The sequence below is a fragment of the Micromys minutus genome (genome assembly GCF_963924665.1).
Source record: "Micromys minutus genome assembly, chromosome: 3".
NCBI classification, from domain to species: Eukaryota; Metazoa; Chordata; class Mammalia; order Rodentia; family Muridae; genus Micromys; species Micromys minutus.
Genome location: NC_137972.1, coordinates 13,776,001 through 13,797,147, shown reverse-complemented (window position 1 = coordinate 13,797,147; position 21,147 = coordinate 13,776,001). Strand labels below are relative to the sequence as shown.

Below are 21,147 nucleotides of genomic sequence, written 5' to 3'. Positions count from 1 at the left end.
TGCGGTTGTTTGAATGAACAATGCCTTATTACAAGGTCACACATTTAAACACGTGGTCCCCATTTGGTGGGGCTGTTTTAGATTATGGGGAGTTGCAGTCTGCTGGAGGAGGTAAATCACTGGGGATGGGCTAAGTCTACATCTCAGCCCACTCCCAGTTCACTTTCTCTGCTTGCTATCTTGAAGTAGAAGATGTGATCTCTCCGCTTTCCTGCCTTTAGACTCTCCCCCTGGAACTTTAGGACACAATAAACTTTTTCTTCATTAAGTTGCCCTTGGACAATGTGAGTGTGTTTTATCACAGCCAAGCATTCACCACCAAGGCATTTCAATAAAGCAGCAAAATAAACACATTAATTTGTAGAAAACTTACACATATGAAATGGTTCAGGTAATTAGCAACATACATTATGTGCATGGCAGTCAAATATAAAACTCAAATCTATTGAGCCAAAAAGCCAAAACAAAAGCAGCAACAAAATCACAGTGAGTTTTAAATAGCCTGGCTCAAAGAACTATAGCCCAGGCCCTGCAGAGCTCCCAATACCTTCGCAGTTCTTCTCGTCCGACTTATCTTGGCAGTTGTCGTCACCATTGCATCGAAGGGCGCCGTCAACGCACTGTCCACTGGCGCACTGGAACTGAGACTCCGAGCAAACAGGACAGTTGAGCTCGTCGCTGTGGTCTTCGCATTCAGTGAACCCATCACACCGCCAAGCCACAGGGATGCAGTCAATGTCCCCAGTGAAACATGTGAACTGCTGAGGAGAACACGTGGGAGGTTCTTCACATGAACAATAGGGAGAGACAAAAAGAACAGTGGTCACACAGAGACAGAACAACCAAAGCCAAGTGAACGCATTCGAAATAAACAGACGTACAACACATACTTGATCAGATCACAGTCATCCGGGTATAGTAAGCAGTAAAAACACAGGTTTTCTAATAACTGCAGTCTGAATAGGACTAACATATCTACAGCCCACTCTGCAACCCACCAGGAATAACCACTACAACTTGTCAACTTCAAGCTTTTTAAAGTTAGCTTATAATGAAAATGGCGCTGAGGTTCTCAAAAGACTGCTAATACCCCCTTAAAGACCCTACTCCTTTTTGTCACTGGGTCCATTATGTGAGTGACAGAACATAGCCCAAGAATGAAGTCCTGTGAGGAAACTCCTGAGTGCCTGTGAGAAAACTCTAAGAAAGAAGACTTTTGTGACCTCAGTTTCTTGACAACCTTGTACTGTGTTTTCATGCTCCTTTCAGCTACAGTGGACTAGCTACTATTGTTTATGTCTCTGGAAAAACATGTTTCTGCCATGTGTGGCTTGCCCGCCATGTGCGGCCTGTACACTTTCTTGTGGTTCTACACTTTACTCAAGTGGCTCCTCTTAACCCTCAGAGTATCAATTATCTGCTGCTCTGAATAGAGTTGGCTATTGGTGAGACTTTAGTTACTTATCATTTATACTCCCAGGTCCCATGACCAATTAGAGCGGGAAACAAGTGAGCACAGGTGTTTGGCAGCAACGGAGGCAAAGAAACTGGAACGAGCCTATTATATAAATAAACAAGTAAACAAGCAAACAAGAACGATGGCCAGTTTTATAGCTAATTCTAAAACTGAAACTCAGGATCAGAAATTCAAGTTCTGGAAAATCTGAATCTACCTGATTCTGCAAATCTGAGAGCTGAGCAGTCCCTGTACTATTCTCAGGAGGGTTGTTAACAATGCCACATGCAAGCCTTGGACACTGCATAATAAAACAGTCATAATCTTAAGACCTAAGAACTTTTTAATGTTTTTTCCATGTATGAGTGGGTATGTGCACAATGTCCATGCCTGGTGCCCGTGGAAGCAAGAGGAGAGCATCAGTTCCCCAGGAACTGGACTTAGAGATGATTGTGAGCTGTCATGTGGATGCTGGGAATTGAGCTCAGGACCTCTGGAAGAACAGCCAGTGCTCTTAACTGCTGAGCCATCTCTCCAGTCCCTACCCCCCTTCTTTATTTTTAAGAGTCAAGATGTCATCCTGTTTTCCTGCTGAACTCTGGGCTCAAGTAATTCACAACCATCCATGTAACTGAAACTGGTACTATAGGTACATGTCATCACACACAGCAACATTTATGGTGTGCATGTGTGTCCATATGTATATATGCATATATGTGCATGTGCGCACGCACGCACGCACGCACACACACACAGAGCTTTGGTAGTGCTTGGAATAGAACCCAAGGATTTGCAAATAACAGGTGAGCAACTGTCACTGAGCTATATACCTAGCTCAAAAGACATTTTAATACAAGGTAACGTAAGTTAATGCCACAACCAAACCTAATAAACTATTGCTTGTCAAGACTCAGTATAAAATCCAAGATGAATGCCTGCATTATGGGAAGGCTGTCATCATTTGTGTATGTGTGTGGTAGATGACAGTCAATGCCAGGCTTTCATTCTATTCCTCTCTGAGACGAGACTTCTCATAGAATCTAGAGCCCATCCCTTCAGACATCTGGACTGGCCAATGGGCTGTGGGGCATGGGTTACAGATGTGCACATCCGCCCTGGCTCTCCTGTGTGGCGCCGGGGATGAGAACTGCTAGTGCACAGCACATCCCTCAGCCCTGGCAAGGCTAAGGTTACAGTCTATTTTCTAACCTAGTATCTACGTGAGGCCAAGTTTTCTTCATATGCTCCAACCAAAACCATGTGTTATAGAGAAACAATGCAAAATCATGAAAATCCAGAACATTAAAAGAATTTACAAAAATACACACATTTATAAAAATATAAGAACTCTTCACAATAAAGCTTTTCTGCCTTAAGATAGTCTTAACGTAATTCCTTTTAAAAGTAGCATTTAGTATTGTTATTGTTATGATTTCCTTGTTTGACAAATGAGTCAGAAGCCGAGTGATGTTCAAGGACACACGGCTGACTGTGCAATACACAAGAGATAGTCGTCTTTAAAAGGACTACAACTGGAGACTTCATAACTGTCACTTTGTGTTTGTTTATATAGCAAAACTCTCACTGCACAGTCCTGGCTGCTCTGGAATTGGAGAAAATCCTGTCTCATCCTTCTGAATACTGGATTACAGTTTATAATCCTGTATTATGCTATTACTATTTAATATATCTTTCCAAACTTATTTAATTAAAACATATGCCAGTAAATCCTCTAAGGAACACGAGTTTACCATATGCTGATCAGAAAAGCATTATCTTCAAAGCAGACTCGTGCAGATTACAGCTGGACAGTTTATATATTAGATCTGAAGGACTGTTTTCTTAGAGTTTATTATACTTTCAAAAACTATTAGAGTGTATAGAGGATTTAAAAGCATAAATATGACCTATGTTCTTATTTTTTAAAAACTGTGAATTTGGTTAAGCAGGAGCAGGCAGTAAGTACAGTGTAACTACAGTGTAGTTCACACCGTGGAACATGCAAACTAGCAACAGGGGCGGCAATCCAGAGAGAGCTCCAAGTAGCTACTAGAGACTTCTGGGAGCACAGGGACCACACATACACTGGGATAAATGAGAGGGCATCACACAAGACAAACACATATTTGTGACAGCACAAGTACACAGAGGTGCACAGAAACAGAACCTGCCAGGGTGAGCATCAATCAGACTCTTAAGTCAGATAAGACCAGAGAGCAAGCTGGGAATGGGTAAATACGGCAAGTCCTGATGAAAGCTGTACAGTAAAGTTCAGTTTCTGTACTTCACTTATTTATACTGTGGGATCAATTCAGTGACAAGACCCTGGAACATGCACAGAAGTTTCATTAGAAGTTAAATACAATGGTTCCTCACAGGAGAGTAACTGTAGTGTTACACAATGTATGAGTCAGTAATTAAAAAGTGCTGACACATTTATACGACTGGATCTCAAAAATGCATTACGTAAGAGAACCTAACTCCCAAAAGATTACATGCCATGGCCCCACTGATCATGCTCAAGAACCTAACTGACTGGGGCTACAGTCTGCAGAGTAGGAGCTGCTTCTAGAAAACTGCCTGGAGAACCGAGGGCTCCTTCCTCTTCCTCCATTTTCTTTCCTTCCCTTTCCTCTGTCCCTCTGCTCCCTCCTTTCCTTCTCCCTCTAGCAGTGGAGGACTGAACAAGGTCCCATTCTAATTCACCCGGTGACCCAGTGCTGGGGTCATGAGCACGTGCCACTGTGCACACTGCAGATTTTCTTTTGTGACTGCTCCAACCTTTCCTTCTACCTCCCTGTTTGTTCATTTTTTTGTTTCTTGGAGAGAGGGTCTCCTTGCCCAGGCTGACAATGGACTGACTCCATCTCTCAAGTGCACTAACTTCAAGTGTGCTTTCTTAGAGCGACAGTCTACATCTTGAGTCAGGTGACATTTGTATTCATTCCCTAAAATTTTTTATATACAAATATAAATGCTATTAATTTTATATACAAATAAAAACTTACTTTATAAGCAAAACATTAAACCCCTTTAAAAGACATTTTCTAATTGGATACTGGAATTTTCTAATGGGATACTAGATCAGTTTTATCTCTTAAATTTTTCAGGATTTGCTCTTTAAAGAAAGTCTAGCACTCTAAATGGAAACACAATTTCTTTTAACTATGATAAAACATATGTAAAAAATTCTATCAACTGAATCACTTCAGGGTATATAATTCAATAGCATTAAATATGTTTACACTATCGTGCAAGGTTTGATTTTCTTTCATTTGTTCTAGTTATTTTTCTCATTTTAGATAAAGTCTCCCTAAGTTGTCCAAGCTGATCTCAGACTTGCAAACCTGCCAGTCTGCGCTCCTCTCTGGAAATTACAAGCCTACACATCTGCGCCCTGCAATGCTTCCCTCTCTCCTTCCCTTTATTTCAAGCTCTGGGGTTTAATTTTTCTGTACACATGAGGTCTCTGAAGAAGAAGCATTCCACAGCAGTTAGTCCTCTCTCAGAAGAGGATGTCCAGACTTTCAGTCCCAGAGTAGCTCTGCCTCCTCTTGAAGTAACATTATGAAACCACACCATGTTAGCGTGTGTGTGTGTGTGTGTGTGTGTGTGTGTGTGTGTGTGTGTGTGTGTGTGTGTGTGTGTGTAGATGCTCTGGTGAAACAAATGTTTGAGATTCAGTACTATAGTCAAGAGTACACCAGAAGTGCTTCCACATTCTCAACTGTGTGCACCCTGACCTTCGAGTTTCTGTAATTTAAGCAGAACATACTGCCACTGCTACTGAGACATGTTTTATCACTACTTTTTATATTCTGAATATTTATTTTCCTTTAAAAATATGTGTCTTTACATAACTGTCATCACAAAACACAACACTTTCAATACTCAGAACGGAATGCAGGCCTCAGGTGCGCTGGCAAGCACTGTGCTGTTTAGCTGTGTCCCTGTGATAAGAGCATGCCAGGTACAGTGCAGACACTGCCTCAGACACTAAGGGCTGAATTAGGAGAATCTTAAGAATGACTTGAGCTCAGCATTGGAGACCAGACTGAACAACACAGTCACACAACTCTATTGCAGAAATCCCCAAAGACTCCAGCACCTAACAGCCCCACAATCTGTGACACACGGCTTTGAAATGGGAAACATTTAAGATCCAAACAAAGAGACTGTGGTCAGTCTTAGTACTACAAAGAAACAAGCAAACAAACAAACAAACAAAATCAAAAATAACAATTTTCTACTTAAGCCAAATACATTTTTATGTCAGCTTCATAATGACAACATTTACCAAGCACATGACTTGGGCTGGAGATAGAAGCTCAGTGGCAGGACAGGTGCTTAGTATTAACAAGGCTACTGGGCTCAACCCTAAGTACTAAAAAAGTAACGTCTTTGAACTCAGTGACTGTATTTAACTATTTGTTAAATAATAAAAATTAGATTCATTTTAAATCATTACTTGTACAAATAACAGTGTGCCACAGAATTTCCCTTCAATTAAAATTAACTGTTATCTCCAGTAAGGAGACTTATAAAAGGATATGAACATTATTGTAGTGCTTAATACTGCTACAGTATGACTTAACAAAAGAACACACTAGTCTGTCAGCCATCGCTAGTGATGAACTTGACAACACAGGACATGCACGTGTGGGAACCTGAGACGGGACCCCAAGAGCCCACGTGGGCAATGTCTCTCCCAGTCCCCAGAAGCTTAGACCCGCCAGCCTGGGCGCAGTTATGAACGCCTACTCAAGGTTGTCTTCTGACCCCAGACACCTGCGCTCACTCATGAGAACTTGCACGTGAGTGTGCATCCCTACACACATGCACACATAAAACCCTGTAAGGGTTTTACATTTTCCTTCATTGCTGGGTTTTATTTTCGTTTTTCTCTTTTTTTAAAAACAACAGAGAATCCTTATGGATTTGAACCAAAAAAAATCTCTTTACTTGATACAGTCTAAACAATGGCACAATTTAGAATTCAAGAGTAAATTCATTTTACTACTCCCTAAGAGATGGGGAAGCTACTGTTCTATTAGGAAATATAATTCATAGGCCAAAAATACTCTAAGACATATATAATAAAAAAACAATTTGACTTTAAAAAAGGAATTGCTATCATGTGCTACTAAGAAATGAGCCTGGAGAATGCATGTTAAATGAAGTAAGAATGGTAAACATCACATAATTACACTTTTATGTGGAATGTATAAAACCGAAACATAAAGAAACAGTTTGTTAAATAGTGGCCACTGGAGGCTGGAGCAGTGTCTGGGGAGCAGGTGGAGAGAAAGGCAGGCCTGGGAGACAAATAAATAGAACACAAATGACCAACTAAGTCAGGAGAAATAGCAACGTCACTGACTAGCAATAAACGACCAGACACCTAGTGACTATGTGATAGTCTGGTTTGTCCAAGAAAGACTTTAGCATCATTACCTCCACAGGACAGCTCATCCTGCAGCAGAACTAAGTGCATGGGGCAAGAGCATCTTGTAGTACCATCTCCTTTTACAAGGCAAATATGTGAGCAGCCACCATTATCCTGGGCACAAGGGTGCTGTCCTGGAAAAAAGTGATTATCAAGTCAATGAGTTATGAACCACAAACAACTCCAAATATAAAAAGTTCTGACTTCTACAGAGTATAATTCCACACTCTATCCCTGACCACAGCAAGGAGAAAGAAATGAGATGGGAGCCCCCTATGTTCAAGATAGTCTTACACTCTCAGGTTCAAGTGATCCTCCTGTCTCAGCCTCCAAAACTACCCATATTATATCATTTTAAACGATTGGAGGCAAGAGCCCTGTTTAAGAGTGCTTGCCATGAGTGATGCCCTGGATTCAGCACCAGCATCATACAAACAACAACATAAACAAGATCACAAATAAAGTAACTATGATATGTTATGATATGTTAATTTTGCAATTGAGACATTAATTACAAATATGGCATGATGGGGCACACCTGTAATCCAGTACTAACTAGGAAGCAGAGGCAAAAGGCTCACCATGAGTAAAGGCCAGAACTGGTCACACAGCAAGTTCTAGGCCAGCCAGGACCACACAACCAGACCTGGTTTCAAAAAACACCAAATAAATTAAAAAATGACTTATAGAACTAGAAACGTTGTAGGGAGACTGCTGATACTTACATAGTTTTATTTTTAAAATTGATAATTCTCCTCTAAGTATTTTAACTCTGAATGTCTACTTTCCTAAAGGATAACATTATTTCATTTTAAAAGGTATATTTAAATAAAGAAATTGTAGAAAATTAAAGTTAATAGAAGAACTTTATGGTCACCTGGAACTGAAACGGACAAAACGACTTGCTTGTTCAATTGTAGTTTGAATATTACAAAGATCTGATTTGCTCTTATTGGGTGAAGTTAAAGAGACAAGCCTTCAGCAACTTCAATGTCTATTTTACAACCTGTGCTTACTGCTCTGAGTGTTCTATTCAGCTGTGTTATAAACAATCTGATCTTCGCAATTACAGTATAGGTATCATTATGCAGTGCAGCCATCAACTATGAACTGCTTTCTATCGTAATATGGGTGCTGTATCAGCCTGTGTTCATACTGAGATGGCCAAGTATCTACAAAGGACTATATTGCCAAAAATAGAAAATACTTAATATATTTAAATATGTATCAACAGAGGTGGTTCTCAAGCGCTCAAGTATACAATGCCATCATTCATTTACCTACGTAGTCTAAAGACCAAACCCAGGCCCTGTGGATGCAAAACCAGTGCTTTAGCACTGAGCCACATCCCAGGTCGTGGTGTTACTGAAACTAGGTCTAGATAGATAGCCCAAACTAGTTTCAAACTTGGAATCTTCCTGCCTTGTCCCCTGGTGCTAAGATTACAGGACTATGCTCTTTATCTGGCATCATGATAATTTTGATAAGCCTAAACCACACTCAGTTTTTAAAAACTACAGCAAAGTGGTTTTCTAAATATAAAAACAAAAAAAAGGTAAAAAATGTCAAAAAGCCATGAGACTGTGTCTTGGTTCTTACAGCACAGCAGTGGCCCAGCGCTGTCTGCCTCACTTACTGTACTCCTGAAGGTTCAGCTCCTTTACTGCATGGATGTCACTCAGCTGAGCAATTCGAGCCTGGACCTTGGTTCTTCCCTCTCGACCAGTCATGTCAATTTTTTCAATCATCTGCTGCTGTTTATCAATCCAGTAGAGCCAGTTTTCAAACACGGTCAGGCCCACAGGCTGCAATATATTAGAGTCTTCTAGCACTATCCTGTTGGCACCTTGGAAAAGGAAAATATTTAATAGCAATCATCTGTGTGCAAATCCCACTTTCAGCAGTTATCCCATGATTACCAGACAGATCTGAAAAGAAAGAAATTCGAGCTCTTCACCACAAGACTTAAATGTAGCAGAAAATGGTACAAAACCAGACATGTACAACTAGGAGTTAATCCCACTACATGGAGAATTTTCTACTTTTTAAATGTAACAAAGAACTTGGGACAGCAGGTTTCAATTTGTTCTTAGCAGAATCCATTTTGAATTAAATTTTATGAAAAACTGACACACTAAAGTAGATCAAAACAACGCTTGTCTACATAGAGCAGTGGTGGACACTTAAGACGTCTGAGACATCTATGAAACACAGTTCTGCTGCCACTCTTCCTGGCTTCTGAGAACACACACAGCCCATCTCATTCACAGGTAATGCATTAGTCCTGTGACATCTGGACTCAACAGGGATGATGATATAAATGGGGGCAGATTAACTTCTCTGTGCTGTGGTAAGGCCACGGCACAGAGAAGCGGTATGTGTGTCCGCCATGCCGTTAGAGGATCTCAGACCATGTCCTCTAAGGAAAAGGAGGACGCCCTGGGACTTGCTCTGCCACCTCCGCCTGGCTGTGAAGTACATGTTAAACTACTAGACTGGATACAATCTTTCCACACTGCCAGGTGCTGGAGAGACAACTCTCAGATACTGTTGACAGGGTCTTTAGACTAACAAACTGTGGAGAGGACCTACACTCTGGTCTTTATCTGTCAGTACAGGTGTATATATGTAAGTTACTGTCTGTATTACATAGAAATTCCTCCACGACTTTTAGGCCACAGAAAAATGTTCACAAAGAGATCTATGTAGCACCGTGGGGTTGGTTGCTTTTGGGTTTTGTTTTGTTAAAACAGGGTCTCGGTATTAGGCCAGGCAGGCCTCAACATCAGAATCTTCCTGCTTAGTTTCCAAGTGGAATTATGGCCTTCATCTTCATCACAACTGCCTTAACTTATCCGTGAGTGGAACTGGTCATCAGCATACTGACATGCTACAGTGTACTTTTCCAGGAAAGATGATCACAAATAATACTCATCTAAATGGGAAACTATCCAATCAAAGTTTATCTCCTTTAAAAGCTGGTAATTGTTGACAAGATGTTCTCCACTGAAGATTCTGATGTTTCTACTGGATTTGTGCTATGGAGACAGGACTCAGCACAGCGTGTTAGGCTAGTGCTGAACCTGAGCCCCATCTCCACTTTGAGGAGAGTATGTTATTTCTACCATACCTTTTCCATTCTGACAAAAATAAATCGTGTTTTCAATTTTATTTTCCTGGTCACTAATGAGGCCATGCAGAAACTGGCCATCATGAATTCCAATAGAAGAGGTAACTATGGTTACAAACAGGACCACAGAGAAGTAAACGGTACTAATGTAAGAGTATAAAAGTGATGCCTTTGTGAAGGGTGAGGACCACTTGAGCCAAGTTAGGAGCACAGCCAGCTCTTCCTTGGCTGGGAATACTCTCAAGACTTAACAAGAAACAGGAAGAGTCACACTGCAGAACAGCATCTGCATATGTAAAATTGTGTTTGTGAAGGTTTACACGTGTAAATTTTTATATGAAAAAATAAGTAGAAAGAGCAGTCACAGGCCAGAGTTCAGAGAAGACAAGAATGTAAAAGTCAAGGGAAAAAAATGGGAAAAAAGATGCATAATTTTCAGATCAATGAGAGTACTGAATAATTATAGGTAACAAAGGAAGTAATCAAAGATCTCCTCAACTAACATGTTGAATATAGTTAATGATAAAATTGTAATCATGTACCAAAAAAAAAAAAAAAAAAAAAAAAAACCCACAGGAAGAAAACAACTACACAATACTAAAATCATTTTAAAATTCAAATCGAAATACAGAAACACTTTTGGGGTACCTGAGAGATCACTGCTTTCAATTCTCCGGAGATCTGAATCAGCCCAGAAGAGCTTGCCCAGCTTGCTATCAAGAGCCAAAGCAATTGGTTTACTTAAGCCACTAAAGAAGAGGACCTCTCGCTCTGTTCCATCCAATGCAGCCCGTTCAATTTTAGGAGATCTTTCCTGAAGATTGGTAAAATACATATACCTAAAGGTAACAGGAGAAAATTAAAAATTGCTAAAGAATTAGAGAAACAGAATATTCTTGGTAAGACGAACGGAGAAAGTCTGTACAACAGCTCATTGGAAGAACACTTGCCTAACATGTGCAAGGCCTTGGGTTTGAACCCCAAAAGCACAAACACAAATTTAAAAAAGATAAATAAAAGTTATTCTTTTAAATCTGTTTTGAAATGTTCAGCTATATGCAAACAAACAAAAATTATGTATATAATAGAGTAAATCTGACATTTCAATGTATGTTTGTGTTTACAGTTAGGATAAATATCTCCTCAAGGAAATACCTTTTACAGTGACCACGCTCAAGCTTCCTGTGGCATTCTGGGGTAGGCACTATGCAGCCAGCATCCCGGCCAACAGTGTGCTGGAGCTTCTCACATAATCACAACTACAAGTAGCTATCAGTTAACGTTTCTCTAGGCCTCCTGCCCTGCCCTGTCTGTTTTTTTAAAAAGGTCAAAGAATATATTACTTTTAATAATAGTAACAAAAAAGAGCTAGGAACAACATTGTAAGTTATTCCTGTAATTAGTCTTTTTAATAACTAAAAATGAACGTGTAGGTTCCCTCCCTTTTCTGTAACATGCATTTCTCTGCTAACATCCCTGTCATCTATTCAGATGCAACTGAGCATTGAGTTATGAAATGCAAAGCTCTGTTAAATGAAAGAACACATGTCATTCGTGCACAGTGGAGCTGAAGGTCGAGTAATGACTACGTAACTGAGAGATAGTTAGGCAAAGGCAAACTGGAAAGGAATACGTGTGACTGAAGAGACACAGAGTGAGCAGGGGAGTCCTGGGGGTGTGGGTGGGGTTGGGAGTTAACCAATGGAAGAGCTCTGGCAGTACAATCAGAGCGCAGTGAGAGGATGCAGGCAAGGGACGGGGATAGAGAGGAGCTTTGTGCTGCTAAAGGGCACTGAGAGAGAAACGAGGGGTAAGGAGGCCTGGAGGCAAAGGCTCAAGCTGTGGCTCTGGAACATACCCTTTCTCAGGGTTTACTACAATGGCTCGAGGTCTGTCTTGCTCGCCTTTTAGAACCACTCCAATGGATCGGCCATCTAATCTTGCCACATCGATGACATTGTTAGCTTCACAGGTCCAGTAGATGTAACGACTATAAATATCAATGCTGAGATCATAGGGCTGTATTTCAAGATTCTGGTTTGGAACTGAGCTTAGAACTACAGTAAAACTCTAAAGAAAAGAAAGAAACACAGAAGTAAGATTCCACACCAGACAACCACAAGGCAATAAACATAATTCTTAATTTGTGTGATTACACATCAGACGGGTATCCAGTCTAACGAGACATTTCTTTTAAAAAGGGTTTTTATGAATGATGTACTTGCTTATTAACATGCATTTCAAATGTGCCCTTGGGCTGCTTTAACTTGGAGCAGAAGAGGGTGGTGGGGACAATACAGATAGGTCCAAGAATCTGACAATGCCTTGATCAGAGAGGGCAACAGCTTTCTCCCAGAATGATAAACAGCTGCTGCTCCAATCACAACCTACATACTTGTAGAGCAGTGGTGCCCAACCAGGCGTGATGTCGCACCCACAGGATGCCATAGATGTGGGAAAATCCTCAGATATTTTGATATCAAGGTGTGGGAATCCTACTGGCTACTACTGGGTGAAGACCAGGAATGCTGCCCAAGATCCTGCAGTCCATGGGAGCACACACTACACCTCCACACTACACCTCCACAGCCTCACACACACACACACTGGTCTGCAGTGTGACTTTTCACACTTCAGCTTCCTGCATGCTGAGAATACTGACCTATATGGAGATGCTTGACTACAAAATTAATAATAGCAATTATTATATGACTATTATTAACATATTTTTTCTTACAAAGCCAACCAAAGATTTATCTACTTTTTCTGTCCAAAGAAACTTTATTTCATTTACTAGGATTCTGAGTTAACACAACCTTCAAAAAAGTTACTTATTGGTCATGTCTTTGGCTGTATAATTCTATCTTCCAGTTATTGGCCACTCGCCCTGGCCTATGAGTACAAAGTATTGGTAAATGAACCTCAGCACCCTATAGATGATACCCTCCTTGTTCTTTACCGTAAGGTAAGACAGCAAAATTGAGTAATATTATTTCCCTAAAGTTTAACATGTTCAAAATGTAACATCTTTGCCATCAAGAAGACAAGTGACAGATACTGTAATCTGAAGCTTACGCTGACTGATCCCAGAAAGAAAGTTAGCATAGACAGTATTAGAGGCCGTGACTTGTACACAGGCACAGATGAGACTGATTGAATCATTAATCTCATTCTGCAATCCCAAACAGTTACCAAAATATATTCCATCAAATTGTTGGTGCTTTTTAATTTTTACTAAGATTCATGTTTCTTACTCAATAAGTCTTTTAAATAACAGGCAATTTGTGATGCAATTATTATCTATACAATCCCTACCATTAACAGGTAGAGGCTTTATGGCTTGCATTATGTTCAGTCAAAGGGGTTAGTTACTAAGGTTCTAGTGAGTGACAGAGGTTTAAGATGTGTACTTCTGTATACAACAGGATAATGGAAAAACGGCACAGATAGGTGTAATCAGGGGAAGTCACTAATGACCTCTTTTCCCTGATATAATGTCCAACCCAACGGCATCATAAATAATAATGTCCCCACAGTACAGTTATCTTGAGAAGAAAAAGACAAGTATGAGCCCTGGTCTTCCTTTTCCCTGTAAGCAAATGAATCAGAGTGGAAAGCTGGAGCAATTCTAGTCAGCCTGAGGTACCTGGCCACCATCTTCTTGTGCCTTTCGTATCACGTTTTGTCGAGAGTCAATCCAGTAGAGCTGCTTGTCTAAAGGATCAAAATCAATGGCCCGGACGTTCCGAAGGCTGTGGATAGGAATGATGATGTCAGGACTCTGTTGTTCATCAATCACCATGCGGTTGATGGCGCCCTTCTGACTGAAGAGCAGGAAGGTGGTAGGAGCTTTAAAAAAACAAAAAAACAACAACAACAAAAAAAAGAGCAAATCTAAAACACAGTGAGGGACTAGGGCCTTCATCACCCCCAAGGTCTGGTGAAGCTGTTACATGTATCTCCAATAGAAAGGACATATTAAAGCTAAGGGAGGAACCCCTGACACGCCTCCAAACACTTCCTTCAGACTGAGACATATCAGCACTCTGGGTTATCAAGCCTGTTGCAATTGTTCCCCGTCCCTTGCCTGCATCCTCTCACTGCGCTCTGATTGTACTGCCAGAGCTCTTCCATTGGTTAACTCCCAACCCCACCCACACCCCCAGGACTCCCCTGCTCACTCTGTGTCTCTTCAGTCACACGTATTCCTTTCCAGTTTGCCTTTGCCTAACTATCTCTCAGTTACGTAGTCATTACTCGACCTTCAGCTCCACTGTGCACGAATGACATGTGTTCTTTCATTTAACAGAGCTTTGCATTTCATAACTCAATGCTCAGTTGCATCTGAATAGATGACAGGGATGTTAGCAGAGAAATGCATGTTACAGAAAAGGGAGGGAACCTACACGTTCATTTTTAGTTATTAAAAAGACTAATTAATTAGAGTGGTGGAGAGATGGCTCAGTGGCTAAGAGCACCGACTGCTCTTGCAGAGGTCCTGAGTTCAAAGTTATGAGCCACCAACCACCTGTAATGAGATCTGATGCCCTTTTCTGGTGTGTCTGAAGACAGTAACAGTGCACTCATAATAAATAAATCTTTTTTTAAAGGTTAATTAGAGGAATAACTTACAATTTTGTTCCTAGATCTATCTCTCTGACCATTGATCTTTTTTTTTTTCCTCTAAGGTTTAGAAGACTCAGGAAATAGCCACTCTATTAGAAATCTCCATCACACATAACTTTGTGCACTGTTAGTAGAGTTCAGCTATAAGAACACACTTTACATGGAGTGGCTGTAGTTGTCTCTCCACAAAAGATTACTTTTGGCAATACTACTTTAAGTGTCAATTGCATTAACACTCAGTAAGACTCAAAAGACTTCAGAATTTTACTTTTCAATATTCCTGTCCAGGAAACAACCAAATATTTGACTGGTTCCTAATGAGTTTTGTTGAATATTCTTTTCCAAACCATATTGCAACCAATACAAAAGATTCCACAGTCACTGAAGATCTTATTCTAGAAATGTGCAGTATGATAAAGTTGGAGACCAAATGGTATATGCCTGCAGTCCTAGCCACTCAAGAATGTGAGAAAAACTGCTTAAGCCCAGGAGCTCAAAACCAGCCTGGACTATACAGTGTAACCTCCATCTCAAAGCAAACAAAACTAAGTTAAATCTGTCTCTAAACAGATGCTTGTCAACAACAACAAAAATGAGAATCTACTCAAAGACCTTAATAGGCCTGCAAGGTGGCTCAGCAAAGTTGAGGCACTTGCCACTAATTTTGGTGGTTCAAGTTCCAGTTCCAGGACCAACTCTTTCAATCTGTCCTCTGACCTCTGTATGTTTGCCATAAAATAAGAATGAAGCATGTCCATGTATACACACAATAAATTGAAGTATAATTTAAAACTTTAATTAAAAAGCTAACAATTATAAGTGGAATATTTCTTGGCAGCTGACAATATGAGTTTTAGTCCATGCTTAAAATGACACAACACGTTTTATTTAAAAGTCTAAGCCCATCCTCCAATCCTCAACCACATCTCATCATCTATAGAAAGATCTTTTAAGAAACACGGGTTCAATTCTAGTATTCACAGGGCTGTAACTGTCTGTAACTCCAGTTCCAGGGGATCTGACACCCTCACAAAGATAAATATGCAAGCAAGACACCAATGCATGTTAAATAAAATAAATTTAAAAATTAATCACAACAGTATAATATTTTTAAAAAGTATTTGCAAAGAAAAAATATACAATGTGTGGGATTCTCTAAAGCATAATTGCATAATTATAATCTGTGTTCTTTGTTCATAATTGGAGCCTATTTCAGAAAAGATTAAATCCTTTGGTATATGATACACCTTTTTTTTTCAGATAATGACAATGTAATTTCACTAATTAATTATATCTAAAATCTTACAATAAGCTGTTACTTTCTTCCACACTGACAGTCTCCTGTCTCCCAAGACTCTTCCTAACTTGATGTCTGTATCTCTCTTGACCATTTACTAATTTTCTTATCTAACTCTCAAGACATGGGCCTCTCTATATACTTAAGTCATATACCAGGTTTTCTATAGCAACAATGTTGTAACATGCTTTTTTGTTAGCACTGTGTGTTCATTTTTTAAAAAGAATTATTTATTTTATGTACAGGAGTACAGTGTAGATGTGTTCAGACACACCAGAAGAGGGCATCAGATCCCATTACTGATGGTTGTGAACCACCACGTGGGTGCTGGGAATTGAACTCATGACCTCTGGAAGAGCAGTCAGTGCTTTTAACCACGAAGCCATCTCTCCAGCCCCGTGTGTTCGTTTTTAATGTGAAATTTTTGTCAATTTTTAAAACGATATTATAGAGTGTGGTGGTTTGAATAGGAATGGCCCCGTCACTGGGAGTAGCACTATTAGGAGATGTGGCCTTGTTGGAGGAAGTGTGTCACTGTGGGGGTGGGCTTTGAGATTTCGAATGTTTAAGCCAGGCCCAGTCTCACTCTCTTGCTGTTTCCTGTGGATCTGGATGCAGAAGTCTCAGCTCCTCTCCAGCACCATGTCTGCCTGCACACTGCCATCCTCCCTCCTTGATGAGAGTGGACTGAAACTCTGAACTGCAAGCTAGCTACAACTAAATGTTGCTTTTGTAAGAGCTGCCTTGATCATGGTGTCTGTTCACAGCAATAGAACTTGGGCTAAAACACAGAGACATCCTTCCCTCTCATCATTTCAAACTCTGGACCCAGACAAGGAGAGAAGACCTAGAATCAAGCAATGAAAACACATGGGCACTGTCCCCACTCTCAACCACTGCTTCATCCTGGGTTTAACCTCTTCATGTGCATTTTCTGTATGGCTTCAAGCACAATTAAAAGACATTAGAATTTTCTTTGTTCTCTTTATGTACTGCTCTTCCTTTATGAATAAATAAGCATTACGTATGAATACGTACGTGCTTCTCTGACACTACACTTTGTTTACTCAACACTTAAGCTCAAGAGTAAAAGACAATTCTTTTATAAATTAAATTGCTATCTTGAATTGAGCAGCAAAACCTGGTATATCTCCCCAGTCTTACCTTTTTAATTATACAATGTTGTACTGTTTAAGAAAATTTTTGAAGCATTCTCAAAATGTTGCTTTGTCTGCTAATTATCGCTACCCCTGGGCAACACTGTAACTTACCACTACAGGTCCTGTTGTCAGCATTCAGGGAGTAGTGGGCGGGGCATCCACAAACAAAACCTCCAACGGGCACAGCCAAGCAAAGGTGGGAGCAGTGCCCGTTGCTGGAGGCACATTCATTCCACCCTGCCTGCCGGGAAGAGTGAAAGACCAGGATGTCCATCACATAATCCAAATGGCCCTGGATAATGGTGCGGTTTTGGCCACTGGTTTTGTTGGCACGTTCAATGCTGCGTCGGCTCCAGTCTGTCCAATAGATGTAATCTTGGTACTGAGTCAAGCCAAAAGGATGAGGCAAGTCATCTGCTATAACTTCACGGTTGAGTCCTGTTTCAGGGAATCAGTAGACAAGGGAGAGGCATAAGTATGTGAGGAACAAGTGTCTTTGAGGGGGTGACATATGAAACATTAAATCTGTAAACAATTTAAAATAGAACACTTCATTTAAAAGCAATTCTAATACCAGATAAGGCCTCTGAAAGCAGTCCATTTATAGTCCGACCCATGTCTAAAACTCATCTCTTTATAAATCACTACGTTTCTTTAAACTCCTATGGTCTATTTTGATTTTATTTCCTCTACACAAGAACTTACAGTTCAATACTGCATTCTCCCTTCCACAGAAAGATAAGGGAAAATACATGTGCGTATCAGGAGTATCCCTTCATAAATATCAGTACAAATCCACAGTAATAAAACTTTGTATAATACATAAGTAAACCCAAGTCACTAGGCAAACTATTAATAATAATAATAATAATAATAATGATGATGATGATGATGATGTGTGATTCACAGCATCTAAAAGAGTGAGTAGCAGCCCCTGACTTTACATAAACACATCTCCTAAGGAAAAATTAGTGACACTTACCGAGCATATTTGACGATTCTATTAAGTTAGTGTCCAGGTCTGTCCAGTAAAGCCTCCTCTTAGCATAGTCGATGGTGAGGCCGTTTGCTCGGCCCACGTTTGGAACTAATGTAGTGCGTTCACTCCCATCCATGGCTGCTCTGTCAATCTTAGGCTTCCCTCCCCACTCAGTCCAGTACATAAACCTGGATTCAAAACAATGGAAATGTAACAGTTCAGCTTGGTTTTCTGGAGGAGGGGGTCATATTCATGTGGAGGAACTGAATAAACTTGAAAATTTATATAAATCAAGTAAATGGATAAAGCCATGGCCACCATTCTTCTAAGCTCTAGTCATTTCCCACTAACCACGCCCTGCACTCCTACAAAGGCGTGGCCACGTAGCTCTGCTCAGCACGTCCATCATCCATCAGACCAGGAATTATAGACAAACAATGATTTCCTCACTGCAGCATTAACATTTGTAAAACTAGTATCAAGAAAAGAATTGATGATCTGGTCTAAGAATCTGGTTCACTTTACTAAAATATCTTTCTGTATTTCTGAGTGTAATCAATTTTAAATTTTTAAATATTGGCTTACCTTCCAACTTATATAAATCAACGTTCTTCAGAAGCAAGCTGCAAGAGTATACTAACGTAAAAATAAACAGTGGCTTTTGAAAGGCACACAGCAAAGGCAAACCAGAAAGTATATTTGGTTATACAGTTCAAGAGAACATACTACACAACTGTACACAATGGATACCATCCTTGTATGTTGGCTGAGCGACTGATACAAGTACTGACATCCTTGTGACATTCAAAATACTCACTTACTTACACCTTACTTTTCTGAGGGTTCACTTTAATCTTAATGCTAGGGCTTTTTATATATGGAAGGCCAAAACAGTAAAGAAGCAAGAAATCTCTCATCTCATGTTTCCAAGTCAGTTACATGTCATTGCTAGATCTAGAACCTTAACCAAATACTTCACCAGCTAAGCTGGTCAGCTGCTAGTGCTTAGCACTGAGCCTAGGGAAATCACTCTACACGCTGGCTCTCGTGAAATGCTTAAGGACAAACATTCACTCAACAGTCTGCCAACTGATAGTTCACTTGGTAGTGATTTATCTGCTGTCGGAATTAGAGTTGTTTGCATTTGCTCTTTTCAGTTGAGAGCCATGTGCACACTACTGCAGTCCAAAGACAAACGACTCTGATGGAAATGCCACACTTGCTAGGGGCAACCTAGAGTCCTTAGTTCTAAGTCCTGAATGCATCTGACTGGCAAATAGTGCTTAAAGCAAAGCAAAAATGTTTGATTACCAACAACATGTATACACACACACACACACACACACACACACACATACAGACACACACAGATTGAAAACAAATTTTCATTTCCTGAATGCTTTATCTTAATTATTTCTAGACCACTGGGAACTAAAATCATGGAAGCAAAACCAGAGCTTGGGAGTGGGGCTCACACTAGTTGTTCCTCGGTAGGAAACACTGTTTACGTGGACTCTATACTGAGGGGATCAGAGAGTGAGCAGCAAATGTACAATGATGATAAAACACTGCTCACTCAGTATATTGATGCTGATCAATGAACAGTATATTATGAAACCTCTCACTTTATTTAGAGTATATTATAATGATGAAGTAAATTTTAGTAGTAAATTATTATTAAGCAACAAAATATAAATGGCCTGAGTTTTTTGAGGTTTTTTTTTTTTTTTTTTAGATTTATTTGTTTTTGAGGTGGGTTTTATGTGTAACTGGCTTAAACTCATGACATATAAGGCTGGTCTTGAACTCCCAGGAATGTTTCTACCTTAGCATGCCAGGGGCTGGTCCTTACAAGTATGAGCCTCTATGACCTGCAAAAACTGGTTTTAAAATAAAACTTTTCTATAATTTAGTTGTCACATTACTAGTAAACAATAAGGTATCAAGGATGTAATCACAACCGCTGTGTGATGGAGCTATAAAGAATACATACATAAAGCTATTTACCCTTCAGCAGGATCCAGAGCCAGAGCTCGGGGACTGTCAAGGTCTTTCCATACCAAAACCTGTCGGTGCTGTCCGTCCAACTTTGACACCTCAATGCGGTTTGTTCCTGTGTCTGCCCAGTATAAGTTCTTCCCAAGCCAGTCCACTGCCATGCCTTCTGGATAATCTAAGCCAAACTCTACCACATGTTCCAGTGCACTGCCATTCATAAAGGCTCTGCTAATAGTCTGCAAAAATAAGATGTGCAACTAAGACATACGGCTTAAAGTTAAAACAGTAATTCAGAGGTCTGGATTTTATTGGTGGTACAAGGACACAGAAGTAACAGCTTTTAATAAATGCAACTCTAATTAAGCCACTTCAGGGGGGATTTTTTAAAATGAAAAATCAAATTTTTTTCCTATTAAGGCAATGAAATGAGATATCTGGGTGGAGTGTGTGTGCGTGCGTGTGCATGCACGCACACGTCTGTGTCCACATGTTCATCTTTGCTTGTCTGGTGTGTTGTGTACGTTGGATATGCACAGGCACAGGCCAGAGACGAAAACTGAATGTTTTCTTCCATTGTTGTTCTTCACTGTATTCTTCTATGTCAGGGTCTCTCACTGAGCCAGAAGCTCACTGCCTGAGCTATACTGGCAAGTGTATCTATTCCTCAACACTGGAGTTCCAGACACGCACAGCCTTTTACATGGGGGTCAGCGATTTGAACTCAGGTCATCACCCACCCATATTCTTACCCATGGAGTCATCTCCCAAAAATGAGTTCTCTTTGAAATTTCTAGGTAATCAAGTGAACCAGAGGGGACCAGAGTGCTATAAGGTTACTGGTAATCAGTTTTCTGAAGACACGTGAGATTACCCTAGGCCACTGTGTGTGTCAATTCATATCTTAGCCACATCAAAGCTCATAATACAAACAGAATCAATTTTTATATCATATTTACGGTTTTGAACCCCATAAATGTTAAAAGTTAGTAACAGATGATACCACCTTACAAGTTTTAGGCCGAATGGTGTTACGAGTGGCGTGTATCTGCAGATAT

The 21,147-nt window shown here is 40.2% G+C and overlaps 1 protein-coding gene across 1 annotated transcript in view; it reads right to left on the bottom strand.

Moving 5' to 3' along the window:
• The window catches only part of LRP6 (LDL receptor related protein 6), a 116,844-nt gene that overhangs the window by 13,330 nt on the left and 82,367 nt on the right, over positions 1–21,147 (bottom strand). The window contains exons 10-18 of the mRNA XM_080914775.1: positions 20,102–20,328; positions 18,098–18,282; positions 17,227–17,553; positions 13,679–13,881; positions 11,891–12,102; positions 10,681–10,871; positions 8,539–8,748; positions 6,911–7,036; positions 548–784 (exon numbers count right to left, since the gene is read on the bottom strand). Of these exons, the coding sequence (XP_080770901.1) occupies positions 548–784; positions 6,911–7,036; positions 8,539–8,748; positions 10,681–10,871; positions 11,891–12,102; positions 13,679–13,881; positions 17,227–17,553; positions 18,098–18,282; positions 20,102–20,328 (1,918 nt within the window). The remainder of the gene's footprint in view (positions 1–547; positions 785–6,910; positions 7,037–8,538; positions 8,749–10,680; positions 10,872–11,890; positions 12,103–13,678; positions 13,882–17,226; positions 17,554–18,097; positions 18,283–20,101; positions 20,329–21,147) is intronic.